The sequence below is a fragment of the Apostichopus japonicus genome, chromosome 12 (genome assembly GCF_037975245.1).
Source record: "Apostichopus japonicus isolate 1M-3 chromosome 12, ASM3797524v1, whole genome shotgun sequence".
NCBI classification, from domain to species: domain Eukaryota; kingdom Metazoa; phylum Echinodermata; class Holothuroidea; order Aspidochirotida; family Stichopodidae; genus Apostichopus; species Apostichopus japonicus.
Genome location: NC_092572.1, coordinates 31,606,672 through 31,630,560, shown reverse-complemented (window position 1 = coordinate 31,630,560; position 23,889 = coordinate 31,606,672). Strand labels below are relative to the sequence as shown.

The 23,889-nt window shown below is 35.8% G+C and overlaps 1 protein-coding gene across 8 annotated transcripts in view; it reads right to left on the bottom strand.

The window, feature by feature from the left end:
* LOC139977727 (uncharacterized) overlaps positions 1–23,889 on the bottom strand; it is a 159,811-nt gene that overhangs the window by 38,228 nt on the left and 97,694 nt on the right. For 7 of the 8 annotated variants that reach the window (XM_071987255.1, XM_071987256.1, XM_071987258.1 and 4 more), the window contains exons 4-12: positions 15,281–15,551; positions 14,684–14,983; positions 10,710–12,775; positions 10,068–10,270; positions 9,032–9,108; positions 8,249–8,310; positions 6,323–6,380; positions 5,774–5,838; positions 1,846–2,019 (exon numbers count right to left, since the gene is read on the bottom strand). In XM_071987255.1, the coding sequence (XP_071843356.1) occupies positions 1,846–2,019; positions 5,774–5,838; positions 6,323–6,380; positions 8,249–8,310; positions 9,032–9,108; positions 10,068–10,270; positions 10,710–12,775; positions 14,684–14,983; positions 15,281–15,551 (3,276 nt within the window). The remainder of the gene's footprint in view (positions 1–1,845; positions 2,020–5,773; positions 5,839–6,322; positions 6,381–8,248; positions 8,311–9,031; positions 9,109–10,067; positions 10,271–10,709; positions 12,776–14,683; positions 14,984–15,280; positions 15,552–23,889) is intronic. The other variant, XM_071987259.1, reaches the window with a different exon arrangement.

The window sequence follows — 23,889 nt, the reverse complement described above, 5'->3', positions numbered from 1 at the left end:
AAAACCCTATACTCCAAATTTGGAGTTCCACGATTGTTTCTTTACTGTTTTAATTAAGTTAATAACCAAGCTCATCCCGTAAGATAATGACGTCACAGGGGGAACTGCCAATGTTGCCAAAACTAAATAGGCCTAATATGCTAACCAAGATCAAAGACGCAAACAATACGTCACGGACAGTAAACAAAATATCATATGAGAATGGGTGCACAACAGTACAAGGAAGTTTCGTGTTCGTCAAACACTGGATACAGCGATAGCTTAGTACCAGTGCACTCAGCCAGCCTAGCTGCCTAAGTAAAGATTGGCTTGGACCTTCGAGCGAATCTTATGTGTGCAGTGCGCACTTCACTATTTAAATATTCGTTTCCTATCGCCTATCCGCGCAACTTGGACTTGGAACACCAACAGCTCGCCGTCTACAAGACAATGCCGTTCCTTCTCTATTTGGAGAAAGTATCTTCAAATCTCGAGGAGAGATAGAAACAAGTAGACCAGTACTTGCGAAGCTGGATCGGAAAAGAGTAAGTGTATTTTCTGGCCTAGGCCTACTACAAGGACTGACTTAGTATTATTACTAACTTACAGTAGGCTAATTCTTATAATTTCGTTCAGTTAGGCCCTAAATTAGGTATGGCGACGATAAAGTTAGGCGTAGGCTAGGGCTAACTAAAGCATTTGATCAGTGGTACATAATGAAAAATCCAGAATAATAAGCATCACATGTTTACATGTCATTTTGCCCAATAATGTGATCCCACCTATCTTCATACTCAGAGTCATAGCTCATATGTTGCACAGTAAATGACATCCTTATATTTTGCCATTTTTGGTGGTAGGGCTGCAATTTTTGTTACAAGAGAAAACGCTTGTGACAGGTACTTTCAAACATATCAAACTGCTTTCTTAAATGAACTTTCATAACTTCCTTGTTATTTTCTTTCCCAATTTTCAATACTTAGATTAATCTAGAAGCTGTTCCCCAACCAACTGCAGTGAAAAAAAAGGCATGGATTCTGCAGAATGTACATCTCCATCTAAAGGTAGCATGATCTTATATACATGTGCTTGTAATTACCGAAAAACAGTTGGGAAATGGGGGAGGGAGGGTGGTGACAGGCATTAAAGATTTAAGTAGTCAGTTTTGAACGGGATACAAGAAACTCCACCAGTAAAACATCGAGGCATATATATGGGGGGGGGGGGCAAGCTACCAGACAAAAGGGAGGCAGCAGTATGACGCCCGAAAAGTCCCTATAAATAGAGTGATGAATGGGGGGGGGGAGTGGGGGAGGAAATGTTGTGGAGAAGTGTAAGCTAGGGTAATACAAGGAAAAACGGAAAACTCATACATCTATAGAGTATTCAATAGCAGAAGTGAGTACAGGGCCAACATTTTAGAAACAGTACTCGTTGAAAGCAAAATACTGTAGCAATTAAAACTGCACATCGGGGCAGGCTGACTAGGGGATAACATACATTGTATTTTATCCATCATATCCCCCTTCCTGACGAGAGTGGTTGAGGAGGCTATACCTGATGGCTTCACAGGGAGATATATAGGCTACATCTATAGTTACTGAGAGAAGGGAGATAACATTGTAGTTATACTATATGAAACCAAGCTGAAGTCATTTGCAATGCTCATGGTGTGAGTGGCCCATATTTTTGCAGCCACATAAAGTAGGAGAATATGCTCTCCTTGAGAAAAGATAAGTGAGCCATCTAGGCAGCTGACCCCTGTCATAGAGCAGCCTACTGTATGTGTGTGGTATAATATGCGTTTATTCTAATTTTCAGTTAATGTAACACATGTAGAAGTCCAGTGGTCACTGGTCCCCCTACCACCATTGAAGTTGCTGACTGGACCAACAGAGACAAGAACACCATCAAAGCAACCAGGGCCATCTCACAGTGGCTATGATGGTCCGTCTGCTGCTGTGGCATCCTCATCGGGATACACCGAAAAACCGCCAGGTAGTCCGGACTATACTCCATTAGTTCACTCATCTGATGAATCTGAACATGACAAAGATGACGCTTCAAGGTAATTTTCAAGATTGATAGTAGATTTGTCTGGAAAATCTATTGGTGCTATCACATTCTGGAAAGAGGATCATTATTAATTTTGACACCAACACTGTGGGGCAGTCTGGAATGTGTAGTGAGGCCATCAGTTTTTACTTCAATTAGCGTATACATACTGTATCTGGTAGAGTTGTCACAGCTGTATGTGAACAAGAAATAAAGGAACAAACAAGTAGTTGGATTTAACAGAGTATATTATATCTTCACTTGGCTGGATATCTGCTATTGAATACAAATGTTAAAAGTTGCATCTTATACACCCTTTTACCATGGATTACAAGGGGATGGGACAGGATGTTACTCTGTCCACATGTTTACTTTACTACATAAACAGTGGTTTAGCTACTGAGACAATGACCACACATCCTGCTAAAGATGACATAATCCATAATATTAGGTGCACAAACAGGTTTAGGGTTTCTGTTGTAATATGTAAAAAATATATTGGTATTGTTCAGGCACAAGTTGTCAGGTAAAAACTGACCCATGTATCCACACCAATCGAGGTGTATCAGCTGTCACCTTAGTTGGGCATCCAAAGACTTGACTGACAACTGTGCATTGTGCCATGACTATTGACCGAAATGGAGTGATTGGAGTGCCTCTGTCTAAATGGTATGTTTTTATGAACTATTATTATATTATTCTTCATATCTTTACTGTTCTACAGATTACGTATGGGAACATTTTGATTGCTTGCACAACTTCTGCAGAAGTGGAACTCTTGGAGAGGAGTGTCCTGTTCCTGTCAGAGAAGAGCCACCACCACTTGCAAGCTTCTATGTTCATCCGAACAATGAGGATGCCATAAAACAACACCGAAGCAGATTTCAAAAGCTTTGCTGAAGTGGTTGATGGCCTCCCAATTTCTAATTTTGTTTCATTGTAGTGGGGAGCAATCAACTCTGTGAATCGTCTGTTCACTGGATGTTTTGGCACAGCTGCAGGGCAGTGTTAATTAACAGGTCACTACCAGCCTTTAGGGAAGTTGCTAGTCTTAAATTAAAGTTTTACTTACATCTGGTTTCCATTGTAACTAAGTAATAACATTATATTTAAACAAAAGTTCCAATGACAAGTATTCCTCTCTAGAGAGCATAGACTTCATAAATATCAATTTCATGCTGACTTAATATTTGTATGCGAATTTGGTGTTTCAAACATGTTGCCAAATTTTTTGTTTTTCTCGAAATGAATTGACAGAAATTTGCTGCTTGTTCCCCGCATGGGATAAAATGTGATTTTTTTATCTCAGTACATTACATGTATAGAGATATTGTAACAGTAAGTGGGACTCTCTCTTCTCTTAACAAAATTTCAGCGTCTTGAAACAAAGTTCTTTTCCTCTGGAATTCCAGAGGAAAATATATCATATAGACCAACAAAAGTTACTATTTTTTATTCCAGAATTGTATCTCATTTTATGACCTTTTCACCGATGTATGTCCAAATCGGGCCAAATCGGGCTGAAAACACACTTTGGCAGACCTTTTTTGCACACGCTCCAAAGCTTGTTTGTAGGGAACTTTTGCCCACGTTTTCCTGCTCATTTGTTAATTATTATTCGATGTTTATGGTTTATTATGGGCACGTGACATATTACTTCTCAGCGATTGGTTTGTTATCTGCGGTTTAATGTTTATGAAAGAGAATAGAATAGAATTGTCTTTCAACAGTGGTATCGACAGAGCAAAGATTTGAAATTAGGAATCAAAATTAAAACTTCCAGTATTGAGATACTGCGTCATTGATGCTCTTGTTCCCATTTATTAGCAAGTAACCTTGATATTCCATGGATTAATGAACAATTTCAGATTTATTTCCATTACACTTTTATTAAAATGAAAGCCTAAGCTATCCAGATCCCATTGACATAGTGGTTTAGGCTACTTTATTCAAACTGTTCTTTTATTTTAGGCTAGTATATTTGACATTTCAATCATCCAGATTTTGTTGGCAGGCTACTAGAAGCGACAGCTTTGCTTACAATAGAGAATACATACAAAAAATAAACTTGAGTTTTTATTATTTATTACTGTTATGTACTTCCCAAACTGGTACTGAAGGCTTTTGAAAAATTCTGAACAGATATTGCAACCCCCCCCCATGACGTCACTGAATCTATTACGTACTCGTACTTTTTACCGATTTCTACCCCTTTGGAGACGAAAAATGATCGCGTTGTTGTGTTTTTCTTAACATAAGAATTGTTAAGTTTTAAAGTATGTAAAGTCAAGTCTACGTGTCACTTGACCTTTTAATTACGTTTTCCAACAACTTCTGGGAGTTTCTCACTATGGAACCCCCACCAGGGCTTTGAAATGCATTTCATAGAAACTGACTTGTCTCTCACATATAATTTGTGCTTTAAATTTGCTGTTAGAAACGTAACTCAGCTAGTCACTGCTTAAGTTTCCTGTGATATGCACTTTACACAGGTCCTCTTGTACACTTCAAAATTCTCTCCAACCTCTGTTTGCCTCCCACACCCCACTTGTCCCTCTATTTTGGAATTTCTGGTGCAGCATCTGCATGCACTGTATCTAGACATTTAGAAAATTCCATTCACTAAATAATTCAACTTATCAGTATAATATCTGCAAGACTTATTATTAATATCAAAGATGTATCTAAGGTCATAATATTATGACACAAGCAACCTGTATATCTTCAAATATTTATCGACTCACAGTATAAATACAATTTACTCATCATCTGAAAGTTAATTTAGTCTCCGTCATCATTTAAGGCCTCAGTACATAGTAAATAATAAAACATTTCAGTTAAACAGTAAGATATAACATTTATTCCAGATTTATGAAATACCATGCACATAAACCTGTGGTCAATCCTATTATATATAAGACGAATGAATGTCAAATTTCAGAAGGGTGTGCCTCTCAGTACTACAAAGTTTGCTGCAATTGCAATACACATACATAATAGTTGCAACAATAAGATATGTGCTTCAAACAAAATGGAACTAGATTGATAATAACAGAGTGGAATGTCATTCCAACTTTGATTTGATTTCACCAATGTGCGATGTACTGCACTGTCAAAGATTAAGCTTAATTCCTGTGTACAATAACTTACACAATTAAGCTGAACATGCCATTAGCAATCTTGTCACACAAAATTATCTCATAAGTATCAGTTATCATAAGGCAACATATCAGTCATATTTCAGCCTAATCCCTTTTCTCGTCACCTTACAGACTCATAATTACTTATTTGATTTTTTTAAATCTTTTTTCGTAACGTTTTTCTTCATTGTAGTTTACTGCATAGTTTATATGCTGCATCCATTTTCATCTTCAGTAATCCTTTCACCTCCTACGTCATTTTATTTCACTGCCCATTGTACTAACTGTACCCCATACATTGTCCAGTGTCCCAAACAGCTTGATAAATCTGTGAGTATGTGAAAATGTCTGTTTGGTCTGTTTTCCTCCCTTTTCTTTTATGTCTGCGTCTGAAGATCCTTTTGATGCTCTAAGTTTGATGTACTTATTATTTTAGAAGTTATTAGAAAAATTACATCTACAAGGTCTACTTCTTATGTGTGATGGTATTTAAAAAGAAAATTTTGGTATGTATATATGATCTGGACAATCCATAAACTCCCAACAGGTCTTATTACATTGGAGAACATTTCAAAAGTGAGTCATGATTCTTAACTTACCTTTCCTTTGCTTGGAACATCGTTGAGTTTGTCTTCTTGTTGTTCCACTGTTTTATTTGTTTCGTCTTTATTGATGGAGAAAAGTGACATAAAAATGTATTTGAATTAACCACAAAAACAGTTATAGAACACATCATATCATCAACTGTACCAATCTTTCATGCAATATATAAAAAATCATAAGCCAGTCCAACGACAAAAAAAGTCTGTAAAGTCTAGTTTTGTCCTGACATTTTCAGAAGTTGACTGAACCTTTAGTAAGTATACTTTAAAGCCAGCCTCCATAGTTTTTTCAAGGGCTGGTCAATAAGAACACAGGTGAAGTTAGTAACAAGTACTGAAAGGACAGGGCTTGTAGGACCATCAGGGCAAAGAACGTCAACAACACTGAGAATACAGAACCTTCATTTATCAGTAGCAATCCAGACGTGGCTATGTATGACTGCTTCAATTGTGGTTACAGATGATTTTATGTACTTCAGCGCTTGTTCTACAGTTACAGGGATACACATTTTAAAATGATTGTTCCTATTAATACCAGAAACTCACCAGTGATTGGTTTCAGTGATGATAGTTTTGCTGACATCCTCCCTGGTAATCTAAATTTCTAAATTTGAAAGACACAAATACATATGGTGGAAAATCATACAAACCTGATAGAAACTATATCATGAACCAAAAATCCCAGAGAATTTGCGATGCCTTGTTATATATAGATTTTTGTTTAATGAGTTTGCTGATGTAGGTCATCTCAATAAAATGTAATAAAATTAGAAGATCACAAACTTCAAGCTCCATTTCTCATTACATCAACACATTTTTTTTCATCACATATCACTAAAGGATCTTTCAATATACAAAAAAAAATTACCCAAATCCAGACCAAACAGCTTTCTGATGTTGGATAAAAAGTCAGATGGATGTTTTATATAATATGGGGTATTTTCCTGTTTAGCTTTAGGATAAATTATATCGATCATAAGCCCTTAAACAACTGTTATTAAGGAAGGAGGCTCATGGCATTATTTCATTTTCATTGTGAAATATTTTGATCGTTTACAACTTTCCTTAAAAAAAACTTCTAGCGTACATCGCAGGGAATTAGGTATAATAGAGCAGACAGCAAAGATAACATGTGGGACAAGACATATGTTGTGAAAGTCCCTCAATACAAGAGCACCACTTCTCTGATACATATTTCACCTTCTAACTACTGTATACAGTGTTCCAATTTGATTGAAACCTTTGTACAATATTGTAACACGAAATGAGTGGCAACCAAGAAGTCATTATAAAGTATGACACTCGTAAAATGTTTACACAGTTATCAAAGTTTTTGACCATTTGCTGACATTAATATGACATATGATCCTTGCCAAAACTACTACAAGGGTAGTATTCATGAAGGTGTACCTACCTAATGTACCAAGTATGAGATTTACTGATACTGTTAATTATATTGACCAATGGTGATATTAAATTTTCTCAACCTCATTCTATAACAAACAGCCAAGAAAATATATTCAGCAAAGCTACAACTATTAAATTTGCATTCTTCAGTTCTCCATTGACATTTGATCTCCACTAAAACATACTAAAATCTAGGATTAAGATGAGTTCTGACCACCACAATAATGAAAACAGCCAACAGCTTTCCCAGAGATATCTTCATGCAATGCTTGATATTCCACGATGGTTAATTATGTTTTAGAAGGTATATATCATTTACACACACACACACAAACACACAAGAATCACTTATACTTGTTTGCACTTTGTTAAGGAATAAACCAGTAAACCAAGAGGCTTAGTGGTTCCATGCAACATTTACAGTGTGTCAGAATATTTACTGACTTCTGTGTACAGACAGTTTTTATACTTTGAGGCTGGATCCACATACCAAGTGTGAAGTTCATCCAAGTTTTACTTTTGGAGCTAATATTTGTTACCATGAGTGACATTTGAGTACTCAATATGGTTGAGCTACGTACCACGTGTAAAGTTCGTCAAAGCTATCCTTTGACTTTTGGAGTTATTCAAAATTACAATAATTTGAAATTTGACATCTACTCACCCCAATTGGAATTTCCCAATAACTAAAGCAACCTAGAACTTACTGAGGGGCAACCACATAACATGTGATTCGCCAGATTAATTGAGTCTGCTTGTTTACACTGTCAAAGTTTTCCTCCTGTTGACCTCACTTGACCTTTAACCTCTACCAAAGCTGCTTTATGGAGCACCTACCACCCAAGTATGACATTCATCAATTCACCTGTCCGAAGGTGAAGTCAAATGACATTTGACATTGCAAATTAACTAAAGCACCCAAGAGCTATGAACGGTTATAAACATACAGAGTTTGAAGTTTGTGGACCACACGCTTGGTGAGTTATTGTGTTTTCTGATGAATTTCAGAACACAATCTGAAATGAAGGACAATAATTTAAAAAAATACAAGATAATGCATCTCACCATCCATTCTCCAGTTGTCCCATTTAATGTGTGAATTAAGTTTGCTCCAATGATCCATTCAACTGAAATGAGTATAAGTAGATAACAATGAGACCCTCAGCCACTCTCACATGGGATATTTTATTGAACACACATTTTTGTATTCGTTGCCACATTTCTCTGTTTTTAGGATAAAAATTACATTTCAAAGTTACAGGTAATATTGGCATTCATTCTTATCATATAAATTGCTTCACGATGAAACTTAGGGAAAACCACAACATTTTGCACTAATATAATCTAAAATATTTCCTCCCTCCTGAACAAATACAGGCACTAATGCAGCTAATTAACTGTGCCTAATCCCTTTCACTGTAGTAATTTATTTTACTCAGCTGATCATGTTCAATCTACTTCACTGCTCTACACTCATACACACACTAAAACAAATGTAACACCTTCTTGAATTGCTGTCTTCACACTTCCTTGTAATGATTTTTATCACTGTTATTGAGTCTAGTTGCGAATGGAATAAAGTTTTCTGATGTCAGCTTGTCCAAGCTTTGATTATAATCTACCCGCTTAACTGTTGATACAATTAATACCATTTTGCGGGCTAAAAGCCTTAAGTTCCATTTTTTCAACATGCTGGACAGAGTTACGTTTCTTACCACTATGCAGAAGCAGGACTAGAATGAAACAGCTTTAAGAAATGTCAGGCAAAGTTATAGTATCATATACAGAGGATATCTGTTACATCTAATTACCAAGCTCTTGTTATTCGTGAAACAGAATGTACGCTACCTGAAATGTTTCGGGATTGTAAGCTATTCAGATATTTTTCATCTTTCACAGCCACCGGTGGACTTGGTAATAGTAAGCTAGGAAAAAAGTAAAATGTGCGATAAAATAGAATTTTATTAAGAAAGAAATAAATATATTTGTTAGATAAATTAACATAAAAAGAATAAGGTAGAGGGCATAGGCCTTTATTTTTCAGGAAAATGCTTAGTTTTCTACAATTATATATTATGATAAATAGTGTATTTTGTAAAAGGAGAACTGAGACCAGCCATGCTCACCCACCCACCCAAAATACATACATACTAACTCTTGGAATCACCTAATTACACAAGATTTTCATATTTTGACCATTGCTGACCTCAAATGACCTTTGATATAGAAGTCTCATGTGTAGAAGGGGGCACCTATCAACCTAGTGTACATTTTACAGATATTATAACTGTTGAGTAGGCTTGTTTCAGTTTTGGAACTGGTGAACCCAGAAATCTAATGAGCTCTCATGATAGTGAGAGCAGTTAAGAACTTATCATTTAAGAGGAGAGCTTTTAACTGGAAATTTTAAGACAAAAAATATTGATATAATGATACTTAATAATATGCAGATCAAAACGACAAATGATGATTTGTCCACGATAACATTTCAAGGCACCATTGGTGGAACAAAGAGAAGGATTGACTTTGACCAATAGCACTGGTTATAGAAGGTGTACAGTGCTAAAAAGGTTACCAGTTCACCCTAGACATGGTCGAATAAAAAGGAGCTAAGCTTGTGGGGAGACAGGTAAGCAAGGAGTGGAGTAAATTATGACTAGGTAAATTGATGTAGCAGACTGTCAGAAAAAGTAATGATGCAGTGAGAAAGCCAAACATTTTACATGGTTCCCCCCATTGCTTATAGATATCAAATGCTTGTATATATTTCTGCTGAATGTTCTTTATTAACTCTATAAATCACACATTCCAATATAACCTTATTTTCAATATCACATTGAGTGAAAGCTTTAGTTTGGTTTGCCGACTTTGAATTAGTCCTCACCGTGCTACTTCAACCTTTTCATTGTTGATAATGAATTTAATGAGATCTTTATAATCTTGTTCAATCAGCTTCTGGTCCCACCGAATCACTTCAATAGCCCTCAGGGTATTCAAAACTCCCAGCGAGACATCAGCCTTCAAGATCAGGGCTTTCTCTGTAATTTTTTCCACAACATCTGAAAGCTTCAGATATTTGATTGGAATCTGGAGAATAATTCACAGATATTGTAGTATGTCAACCTGAAATCAGTACCCAACAATAACAAGTGGAAAACATAAACCTCACAGAATAACCTGTAGATCAATTAATATATTAGTCTGATATCCCCAGAATGAATACATTAGGTCGATCTTGTACTAAAGATCATTTTTTTTCTCTGGATTGAAAGATACGTTTCAAGAGGTAACATATTTAAAATGTACTTACCTCATCAATATCTCAACATACTAGATTTACTTAAGTTTTAGCACAAATTGGTGACATATACACCTTTAATTTTGTATCCTATGGATTGATGCTGTACTCGACACTGGAAAAAGTGAATGTGGTATTCATGCACACTTCATATTATGTATCACAGATATCGGGATATAAGCAGAGATTTGCTGTATTTGAGCTAAGAAAGTTGTATTCACACTTTACCTTTGATCTTGAAGCAAAGGTGAGCATAGAAACCTTTGACCTCAGCAGCAGTTGACTATCTTCAGAGCTGAAGTTGACGGATTCTCTTCTAAAGATCTCTGTGACAATGTCCTTGAACTTGTGTCCTTTGTAACCATCATACTCGGCAAAACAGAGGCAGATGCAGTTCATGATGTAATCAGGAATCTCACCATCTCCTGTTGTAAAGTCTCTCATGAGAAAACTGGCAATGAAATGAAAGCTGGGAGGACAGATGTGACAAGTGAAGCGCAAGATATAATAGAGATCAGCTGGGTCTATGTTAGCCAAGTGTTCTCTGAACAATTGATACTTGTAATGGTGTTCAGTTGTTTTGTGACCCCAGAAGAGGCGGGCTAAATACTTTGCTGCAAACCACTCTTGAATTAACTTATGAAGGAATTTGACCTGTAGCGAGATATATTTCGAAGTTTTTCTGTTCAGTAAAGGTTCTGATTTTTTCTCTTTCGATTCCAATATTGGATTCCTCTCTGATTGATTGTCAGATGCCAAAATATCAGGTTCAGGTGGTACCCCTCTTTTTATCTCTGAAGTAACATTAGATGTGTTCAGTGACTGGGTAGTTCTACTGCGTGAGTCGTTCTGAAGATTTCTATCAGGGGAATTAACTGGAGTTCCTTCCTCAACAACAAGTAACCCAGCATCTATCCATGTTTTGCTATCGCTGACACATCTATCCACAAAGTTTTTCTGCCAAAACAATTGTTTGTTTCCTTTACAGAGGCCATTAAATGCAAGTTCCTCCAATGTAATGCATGTATCTTGGGAGTCTGTTGAATCATGACTCTCTGAACTGCTCTCATACTCTTCACTAGTATATTCCAGAAGTGACCCAGGGGTCTCTTCAGTGTCAGATGTACTTTCTTCATCCTTTTCCGAATCTGATGAAACAAATGAAACATCTTCCCGTCCATGATATACAAAAGAATCAGGATCAAACTTAATGGTAGCATGATTCTTCAGTGTGAAATCATGTGTGTGGTGACCAGATGATTGTGCCTCAGGCTCCCACTCAGCAAACTTAGCACCAGCTACTCCATATTCCTCCTGCTTGATAAATGCTTCACTCTCTAACCTGCTCTCATCCTCTTCACAAACTGATTCCGGCTGCTGGTTAGATAGATGACTCTGGTTGTCTTCCTCATCCTGCACAGAACACAGAATGTCTACAATGGCCTTCACAAAAGGAGTAACCCTGTCAAGCTGACCCTCTTGTAACTTTCCTAATCTATCAATGTTATGTACTAACAACACAAAGAGTAGTGGAACATTACAAAGATCAAGAATAAATGGAACATTATCAATCAATTCCTTTACTTCTTCTTGCCTTTTGACATCATCAGAGAAGACCTTTTTAATGTATTCATTCCTTTCGTCCTCACCAAAGCTTCCTATCTTCAACATTGGACCTGGAGGTAGATGCTTGGTATAATCTGTCCTATTTGTGATCATAACAATGCAGTTGGACAGTTTCTCCTTTGTCATGACTCTCATGACTTCTGAGGGACTTCCATCTTTGGTTACACCATTGTATTCTTCTAACCCATCCAATATGAGGTAGACTTTCTTCTTACCACTGTTAAGCATAGACTCAATATCCTCTTCTGTGATGGGAATGCCTTTACGAATGTAAAACATCTTGATAGCTTGAATAATTGTCATGTCATCAACAATTTTCAAGGGCAGATAGATGACCATGGGGATATCCATAAGCTTTCCACAACACCAGTCATAGGCCAACTGAGAGGAGAGCATTGTCTTGCCGGAGCCTGGCTGTCCTTCCAGAATGATTCGAGTCTCTGCTTTTAGTCTTTCATCAGTAAAGATATCTAGGTAGTGTAGCTTACATTTTCGGTCAACTTCTCTGCTAGATATTTTTGAACCAGAATTTGTTAAGACTAAGCCGCTGGCTATAAAGAGATCACTTGATTTCCATTGACAAGACTTCATCCAGGGGACAGGAGTCATGGTTTCAAACCAACTCTTTATCTTCTGTTGTAAGCATTTCAGGAATAAGCTCTCTTTGTCTTTAATACAAGGAAACAGAAAGCACAGTTCAATTTCTATTGAAACAAGTTCAAATGTTTCACAATTTACAACAGAATATTTAAAAAAATGTACCATACTGATATCAATAGTTTGGGCAATCTCGTAACACTGTATCTTTGGTAACATTTATTAACAACTAATGTAGTATAATCTTCAAATGTAAAGGAAGCTCACTCCCAACACAAACTAAGACACTGTCATTGCTCAAACATGCCAGTCAGTTTAAAATTACTCAGTAATACAAACAGCAATGTTAAAATATAGTGTCATACATCCAGACTTGAAACAATTGGAAACCAAGATGTTATTATATTTCATTCATATCATAATATACAATGATTGCTGTCATAAATGGAAAGAATTTATTTATTTATTTAGTTTTATATATTATATATATATATATATATATATATATATATATATCTATATATATATATATATCTATATATATATATGTATATATATATATATATAGATATATATATATATATATATATATATATATATATAGGAATAACTGAATAACTGTTAAACAACTATGCTGCATTTAGAGAAAGGCTGGATCTCGAGTGAGATACAATAATTGAATTAGGTAAGTGATTGGAAGTAAAACAGCCAATGTTTGGTTTTTGCAGAGCTTTCGAGCAAAACTAGCTCTTCTTCAGTGCATGATCACCGAAAGTGACCATATATATATATATATAAATGAAAATCGTAATGAGTTGGAAAATGAAGAACAGTGAAAAAACTTTCAGCCTCCACCGGGATTCGAACCACGGGCCTTCCGCTCTGTACGCGGACACCCTAACCACTAGGCTATGGATGCTGATTGTATGTCCAGAGGTTCGAAACCGGTAAGGAAGATTGTAATTCCACTGTACAGTACTGTAGGCGTTTGTCACCTGTATCGAACAATACTATATTAAATATATTAATGTACATTAGTAAATTATAAATTTTAATTAAAATATTAAAAAATATTAAAATATTAATATTATATATAATATTTATTTATAAATTCTTTATTTATTTTTCACTGATAAAGTAGGACTCCTCCATGATAAGGAGCAGTGTTTAATTGTGAAGTCATTTGAGTACACTGCAAACTGCAGCTTCCTGGGACACGACTAAATCATTTTCAAAGGATTAATATCATAACTTTAATTTTACAGGAGAAAGAGCTGTTGGTACAGTCACTGTATGACATCACAGATTACACAGAACAATGCACTAATCATAATATAGTGAAAACCTACATTATTATATTTCTCAACAACATACAATGCTATGAAGCTGTGAGTTCCATCAATGTGCTTCAGTTCAAAACATATTTTGACATCTCAGTCTTCATTCTATCCCTAAAATATTCATATATATTCATATATTCATTATATTATATCCCTTATATATAACTATATTTTATAAGATATCAATATAGTATATATATAAATATATATATATATATATATATATATATATATATATATATAGTATATATATATATATATATATGGGTGTGTGTGTGTGTAAATATAAATGTATATATATTATAAAAGATATAAATTTTAATATGATATAAATATTATATAAGATACAGTATAAGGTATAAATATATAAGATTCATTATATCCCTAAAATATATTATATCTGTATATAATATATCTAATATATTATATCTAAAATCTATAATATGTTATGTTATATCTTCATTATATTCCTAAAATATCCTGTAAACCACACATAATATTTTTAGATAATGAGTGCATTTTGTGTGCTTAACTGTTTTTGAGCTATGAAGTCTAAAGTCAGGAATGTTCCTGAAAACTGGCATGAAACTTGTACCAGTGGAGTATAAAGTTTGTAACATACACATGAATTTACACTACCTTCATCTTGTGCCTTGATTTCGTCATAAAGTACCAAGGACTGGTATTCGTGTATCTTAGCTACTGCCTGGAGAAGACGATATTCCTCTAAAGGTGTCTCTAATTTGCTGACATCAGAAGGATTAATGATACCCATCTCATCAATTGTCTGGAGGAAGGAAAGTCCTGGATTCTGACTGGAGATAACTGTGTTCTTGTTCTCATCTGTAACTTCAAAGTTATCACACAGTTTCTCTGTTATGGAAAATGTCAAATGAGCAGAGAGGCCGGCGAGGAATCTATCGTATTCAGTCTCTTGATCTGAAATGTTTAAGGTAAATATCAAGTTGAAGTTTCCAGTGTTGTTAAATATCCACAGAGATGTACAGGCATGCTGATTGCATGATACACATCATGGCACAAAGTGATATTTGCCCACTTGTACATACTGTACATACAATGTTTTGTTGTACACATCTTGGTTTCCAGCATCTAGAATAAATCACCACCTGTGTTATGTATCAATACTTAAAGTGGGATCTTTCTGGGGGGTAGAGGTGGGGAAGGGTGGTGAAGCAAAATACATAATTACAAGAGAGCTAGTGATTATTGGCCTACCTCTCAGCTTCATGTACGTCTCTGTTAATAAGTGAGTATGGTTGATCTTCAGCTCAGTGAGTGCATCAGTTAATCGATTCACATTTGAAGGGTGTATGTATCCTCTCTCTTCAAGGGCAAGCAGAAAGTTCTTGGAGTACAAGGGACTTGTAATAATGGTCTTCACTTGATCGGGTGGTAGTGAAAAGTAGCGGCCTAAATTCCCACAGTCAGTTTGGGTAAGCTTTGAAGACAGTTCTTCTTTGAGATGGCTGAAGGTGAAGATGGATGCCTATGGAAGAGAGAAACAACAATCAATCCATTGATTTAGTAAATCTTTGCCAACTAATCACATCAATTACTTTCATTTTAGACTAGCCTTGGTCAGAAGATTTCTGAAACGTGATGTTTGAGATGTAACAAACAGCTCCTCTGAGACTTGAACTTCTCTTGAACTCCACATAAGAGAGTAAGATTCTGGTTACTAGCAAAGAAGATCCTCACACTAAATGAAGTCAAAGCAGCTACTATAGGTATTGACCTCTGATCGGCTTAATGGGATATACTGTACATCACATATATTGTAAGGAAGGAAAGAAAATCTACAAAACCACATCTAAAGTTAACTGTGTGTTCTCCCATTTGTTTCTTATTGATATTTAGGTGAACTGACCTATGACCTCTATCTAATAAGAAAGTAAGAAGGTTATTGTAGATGTACATTATTTAGGGTATATTTGTTAACAGACATTTCAATGCACACAGTGTAATGTGCAAAAGTAATTACTGATCTATTCTACTTGACAGAATGATTTAAGGACAATCAATATGTATATCCTTCATTATGTACAGTGCTTTAAAGCCAATTCCAACAAACAAAATATCGTTAAAAGAGCACTAGCTATCTGCTCACTGAAAGAAGACCTTTCAAACTTGATATGATTTCACAATTGTATAATATACATTACTTTCAAGGAAACACTATCTTTGCAACAGTTCAATCTAAGATGTTTAGACTTTTGTAACTCCACTGTCAAATCAAGGCTCTACTGCCAGGTCAGGAGGAACCTGTAAGACAATTCCGGCTACTAGTGGTATTACTGGTCACGTGTGCACAGAGCTCTCTAAACTTCAGATGCCTAACATCCTTTGTTTATTGCTTTACTGCTTGCAAGCATTTCTGGAACCAGTAGGTCAGGTGGTTACAGCAAAACTGTGGTTGACACCTAGATGTAACCTTCTATCAGATGAGATGTAACCACAGATGATCAATGCACCAAATTAAGCCATAATTGCCTCATAATTTGTGGCTGAAATGCTTTGAGGCTACAAAACATTACATTCTGTAAACGATTCCATGTAGTACTGTACCAAGGGAAAATATTTCAAGAGCATTGATCAAGCAATGTGGCAGAAGAAGCAAAACACCATGATGCTGTCAAGTATTACAATATACATAGAGGTATTGAGATGCATAGGGCTTTAATGTTAAGTGTATATAGTCTACACTGCACATTTGTGATGTTTTACAAATTTATTAAGGTTTTGGTCCTGTTGGATGTCATCTACAGTAAACATGCTTTAAAATGTATACAGTGGACTGTACTGTAACCATTGTCTGTAATTTTCTAACAAAACTAATCTAGAATGTCCTTGAAGTTGCTTTGGTGTATGTGCAGGGCTGTAGCCACAGTCTGTCCAAAAACATGAAATCTTAAACTGCAAAATGCAGTTAGAATGTTGGAATTGATAGACACATGTTGCGTTGTACCCAAAGAAATTATCCAAGGGGTGGACAATACTGTGTCTGAGACCCTCTTTCAGGGGACATCAGACTCCCTCCCCCATGTCAAACTCTGGCTAGATGGCATTGTAAACTGCATGTGTAAGTTTAAGAAACATTGTTGCTTGTTATACGCCAAATCCAACTGGCTGGAGTCTTGAAATGTTTTGTGTTTAGGCATCACATACAGACACAGTAATACAAATACAGTACTGTACAAGCAAACTTGAAATTTAATATAGGTTCCTGATGCTTTCAGCATAGGAACTGAATAAGACACCAAAATGTCAAACTACATTAAGGGTTTGATGAAATAACTGGTTGCAAATCGAGACATTGTTTAAAATTACAAGGCTTTCACATATTTTGTCCCTGCTGACCTCAAATGACCTATGACCACGATCAAAAGATAAAGAGTTCACCTAATCAATTGAGGGATATTCATGTGCTAGACTACAGTGAGACCCATCTATGTTTCTCTTTCACAGTTATCATTTTTACAAGAATTTCCCATTTTTGACCTTCATGAAAGCAGGATTCATCTAATTACTAAACAAGAGCCCAAGGGCACTATGGTTCCTTGCCTATTAGGACTAGAAGCACTATCCTAAAATTGTTATTTCAGGGTTGAATGTACACACAGGATATCATAGCCATAATTATTAAAAATCAATGATTGGTCCTTTTGAGAATTTGTTGACTTTTGTTAGATTTGTTTATAAGAACTTGCAGAATCATCCTAACTGTACTTAATAACTTTGGTTGCACAGGAGTCAACCCATGGACATTTAAAATATGGCCACACAAATTCAAAAATTCAACAACAAAAAACTAATACAGGTCACTAGAGGCACTATTCCAAGGTCATGTGAGGTCAACAGAGGTCCACCTCTCAAAACCAAACAAAACCGCACGAAGGTCACACAGGGGTCAACCATGGACAATTTTGATCAGTTTGGAGATTGAGTTTTTGACCCTTGTTGACCTTGAATGACATGACTGTTATGTTTGGAAACGATCGCTTACCCTTTACACAACTAGTCTAAAAAAAAAAGCATATTTAACCCATAATTGACCTTTGGTGACCTTGGATTACATAACGGTTATTTTGGAAAATGTGCCCCTACTTCATTCACAACTGGTCCCAATATATCAGCTATTTTATATTTTGTAATTGGAAGTTGTTGCAAAAATTGGCATGAGTGGGCAGATTTTTTGCCCATAAGCAACCTTGAATGACCTTGGATAACATGACTGATTTTATTAAAAAGTTCCCCTCATTGATGTGCACATTCTCGCATAATTGCTATGCACTCCAATGTACACACACAATGTTATTGCTAAAAAGGTATCAAATCCAACCTTTGGGGCCAACCGTTTCGTCTATAGAGCACAGAGCTATATAAAATATTGACAAACTTTTTTCCTTTGCCCTGTATCTCCTAAATTTAGCATATTTTATATAAAAACCTTAACCTCTGATTAACTTTGCACCAGAAGGTCGCACATGGGTCAACCCATGGACAATTTTGATCGGAAGACCATTTGAGATCTGAATATGGCTACAAGAATTCAAATATATAACCAAAGAAACTAATGCAGGTCACAAGAGGTCAACATAAAGTTGAAGGTCACAAAGATGACTAATGGATTACAATAGCATAACTCGGACATTTTGTTCTCAAGTTATTGCAGAAATACTAGTTTTTGACCCCTAATTGACCTTTGATGACCTTGGATCACACTCGACTGTTATGGTTAAAACGATCCCCTACCCCATTTACAACTAGTTCTAAAACAAACATGTCGGACCCTGTCAATGGGAGTTATTGCTTTGTTTATTATTTTGGCTTTTTGGCCCTAACTGACCTTTGGTGACCTTTACAAGCAGCGAAAACAATAGGGCCCACCTTCTCACTATGGCGAATCTAAATACCAAGTTTGATATCAGTTCAACTTTTCCTTGTTGAGTTACAGTGCACCCAAACAAGTGTTACAGACACACACATATGCCAAGCTGAATACATAGGTTCCTTTTGCTAAAGCAAGGAACCAAAAACACTGTGATTCATATCTACATGACATCCACCTGCTTAGTTTGACATCCATTCAATTTTCCTTGTTGGGCTACTATATTTAACTGGCTTGACATTGTGACTTCTGCTGACCTCAAATGACCCTCCACTATATATATGAGAAATCATCTACTCAATATTGGTTATCCACATACTAGTACAGTAGTAGACAATCCATCCATCCATGATTTATATTTTTAGATATCATGTATACCCTAGGGCTACTCAGGAATATGCTGCAGCCTTGGTCACATTACATGTAAACTGTACAGTTAAATGTGAGTAGATCATTGCAGCAGCTGATGAAACTCAAATGGTAAATATAAGTGATGGTGCACTGATCATACTGATTTTGTTTTAACAAAATTTAGGCAGGCAATAAAGCAGATATTCATTGCTTGTGATCATTAGCCCCATTGTTTGCTTCAAAGAGGAGCACACTGTTCCCTTTGTGGTCTCTGACAGGCTTTACCACAAGCTCTGTTATGACTTGTTTGTTAGAGGAATTTTCTAGTAAAAAATGTGATCCAGTCCTTCCTGTCATATCATCTTTTGTCTTTGTATTTCACTATTAAGCCTTGCCATATGATGAATTGTAGTTTCTGTGATACAATGCTTGAAACATTGGCTCTTCCTGCCAGAAAATTTGAATCTACGGACCGACCTACATCAAGACGTGAGGTCAGTGCATCACATTGATCAAACTCGATCAGATCTCACTCTAGCTTGCTAATGATAGCGTCCCTGCAGCCCCCCCCCCCCCAACGAAGTGAAGCAATGACATCACCGTCGATCTCCGATGTTCAAATCATATTATATTAAGTTGGCGCAAGGTTCAAAAATTCACTTCTCCTGAATCATAGGATGAAAACATCCCAAACATCCCTAGGACTGTGGCGATGGTAATTCCAAATCCAGTACTCATAGGTCAGGCTTTGTTTCATTCTTGATTAAGTCTTTATAGTTATTTCATGTTCTGTGTAATCTCTGGAGGAATAAGTTAAAGGTATGGGAAGACAGTCTGCCTACTTCCTGGAGAATTTGTGACCAAGGCTTAAGTAAAATCTTGTCTCTAGGGTGGGGAAAATGATTTCTCTCAAAGCTTCTTTGTTTTTCTTTAAATTTCTAAAAAACACTTAAGTTTGCAAGCGACTCTACCATTCACCAAGAGACTCCAAGCTGTCATGCATGTGCAGTAGAGACAAGCTAGAAAACTGTTAGAAATTAGTTACATTAATTTCAATACAGGTAAAGAGTTCATCTTTTAACTTCGCCCCAAACCCCTCAGGAGCCTAGTCAGTTTCATTGTGCATCCTTCTGTATATTACCTGTGAATGTATGCACTAATGCAGGTTAATTCTGTGATAGCAATGTGCACACAGAGTACCAGCCCTTATTAAGTTTAATTTGGAATTAATTAGTATATTGATCTCCTATGATTGCAGAATGCACAAAGAATGTATTTATTATTTAGGACTTAATAGCAGTAACAGCTATAGTGAGTCTACAGGTATAGTAATTACTATTGTAATGTGTGTAAATTCTGTATCATTTTAACTGAACATTGTTTAATAGCTGTTTACAGGGTTGATTATGGCACTTATATTCCCTCAGCCATAATGTGTGTATGGTTAAGTCCTAACCTACATTGAATTAATGTGAGAGAATTGAAAGTGCTTCAGGTTATTGGTCCAACGAGAACCCACATTGGGATATTTATAAGGTTTATTATGTATTGCTGTGATTATGTCGAGCATTACCCGTCCCTCTAATGCACTCACATTTATTTTTCAGTTGGTATAAGTGTCGCCATTCGAGCTATGTTTAGATCCCATGATGCAATGCTACACTTTTACTAGTTGCCATGGTGACAGGATTTGCTGAACTTTCCATCAACTTCTGGGTTGAAAGATCTGTAGCAATATATTTTAGGAGATAGGACTGAGGCTCTGTTAAGGTTTTGTTAGAATGTTAGCAAGTACTAGCGTCCTTAATAGTCACTCCTAATTGGTACAGATTCCATCAGACCAGATAAAGCTGATATTCTATGTGATATAGTCTCTGCTTTAATTGTAGCCTACTTTTGGTCCAAGGGGTTGCTTAGACCTGTACATGCAGCCTAAACAAAGGTGTTTGTTGCCATGGAAACCTGTTGTCTAAGCCAGAAGTTGCAAATGGGCCGAAGTGTTAGAGTGCTACTTGTTGTCGTTATTATTACTAGATGAGGGATTTCCCCGTTAGAGTTTACTGAAAAATTTCCCACTCCCCAACTTGGCAGTCATTTGTTGCTGTTAATTAGCTACAAAATTCATCATAAATTTAATTTTTCTTTCTTGACCTATAACTATGGGCTTCTGTTGGGCACAAGCCAATGTCTTGTCAGGAGTCATTATAGCTAAGTATTGTGTGTTCATATACGGGTATTTTAAAGGGCATGTTTTCATGGACTGCAGGGACATAAGTTTTTCTGAGCGAGTTTTCAAAACTGTTTAATTCCTAGTATCAATACTGTATTAAGGGTCCACACAGTTTTAATAATGAAAGAAATTTCAGAAGATTTTGGCATTTATTCGCCCTGTACAGTATGTATGTGTTGCTATGAGAGGTTTTGCTACTTCAATCCTATTAACATTTTTCTTCTCATTTTTCCCTAAATTTATTGATATTGCCTTAAAATAGCAATAAGTGTGCTCTTAGGAGATGTTCGTATGCACCGAACCCAAATATGTTTCTATTGGAGGTCTACACAGTTTTCATAATGCAAGAAATTTCAGAGGATTTTGAAAATTATTTGCCCTGTACTGTATGTATGTGTTGCTATGAGAGGTTTTGCTACTTCAATCCTATTAAAATTTTCTTCTCATTTTTGCACTTAATTCATTCATATTGCCTTAATATAGCAATAAGTGTGCTCTTAGGAGATGTTTGTATGCAGTCAGCTCAATTATGCTTCTATTGGAGGTCTACACCTGTACACAGTTTTTTATAATGCAAGTAATTTCAGAGGATTTTTGGAATTTATTCACCCTGTGCTGTATGTATGTAATTGCTTTGAGAAGTTTTGCTTCTTCAATCCTATTAAAATTTTCTTCTCATTTTTGCTCTAAATTCATTTATATTGCCACAAAATAGCAATAAGTGTGCTCTTAGGAGATGTTTGTATGCACCAGACCCAAATATGTTTCTATTGGAGGTCTACACAGTTTTTATAATGCAAGAAATTTCACAGGGTTTTGAAAATTATTTCCCCTGTACTGTATGTATGTGTTGCTATGAGAGGTTTTGCTACTTCAATCCTATTAAAATTTTCTTCTCATTTTTGCTCTAAATTCATTCATATTGCCTTAAACTAGCAATAAGTGTGCTCTTAGGAGATGTTTGTATGCACCAGACCCAAATACGTTTCTATTGGAGGTCAACACAGTTTTGATAATGCAAGAAATTTCAGAGGATTTTGGAATTCATTAGCCCTGTACTGTATGTATGTCATTGCTAAGAGAGGTTTTGCTACTTTAATCTTACACAATTTTTCTTCTCTTTTTTGCTCGAAATTCATTCATATTGCCTTAAAATAGCAATAAGTGTGCTCTTAGGATATGTTTGTATGCATGCACCGAGCCCAAATATTGTTCTATTGGAGGTCTACACAGTTTTTTATAATGCAAGAAATTTCAGAGGATTTTGAAAATTATTTGCCCTGTACTGTATGTATGTATTGCAAAGAGAGGTTTTGCTACTTTAATCCTACACAATATTTCTTCTCATTTTTGCTCTAAATTCATTCATATTGCCTTAAAATAGCAATAAGTGTGCTCTTAGGAGATGTTCGTATGCACCGAACCCAAATTATATGTTTCTATTCGACGCGTCTACACAATTTTTATAACGCAAGAAATTCAGAGGATTTTGAAAATTATTCGCCCTGTACTGTATGTATGTGTTGCTATGAGAGGTTTTGCTACTTCAGTCCTATTAAAATTTTCTTCTCATTTTTTCTCTAAATTTATTGATATTGCCACCAAATAGCAATAAGTGTGCTCTTAGGAGATGTTTCTATGCAGTCAGCTCAATAATGCATCTATCGGAGGTCTACACAGTTTTTATAATGCAAGAAATTTCAGACGATTTTGGAATTGATTAGCCCTGTACTGTATGTATGTCATTGCTATGAGAGGTTTTGCTACTTCAATCCTATTCAAATTTTCTTCTCATTTTTTCTCTAAATTTATTCAAAATAGCAATAAGTGTGCTCTTAGGAGATGTTCGTATGCACCGAACCCAAATATGTTTCTATTGGAGGTCTACATAGTTTTTTATAATGCAAGAAATTTCAGAGGATTTTGAAAATTATTCGCCCTGTACTGTATGTATGTGTCGCTATGAGAGGTTTTGCTACTTCAATCCTATTAAAATTTTCTTCTCATTTTTTCTCTAAATTTATTCATATTGCCACAAAATAGCAATAAGTGTGCTCTTAGGAGATGTTCATATGCACCGAACCCAAATATGTTTCCATTGGAGGTCTACACAGTTTTTTATAATGCAAGAAATTTCAGAGGATTTTGAAAATTATTTGCCCTGTACTGTATGTATGTGTTGCTATGAGAGGTTTTGCTACTTCAATCCTATTCAAATTTTCTTCTCATTTTTGCTCTAAATTCATTCATATTGCCTTAAAATAGCAATAAGTGTGCCCTTAGGAGATGTTCGTATGCACTGGACCCAAATACGTTAAGTATTGGACGTCTACACAATTTTTATAATGCAAGAAA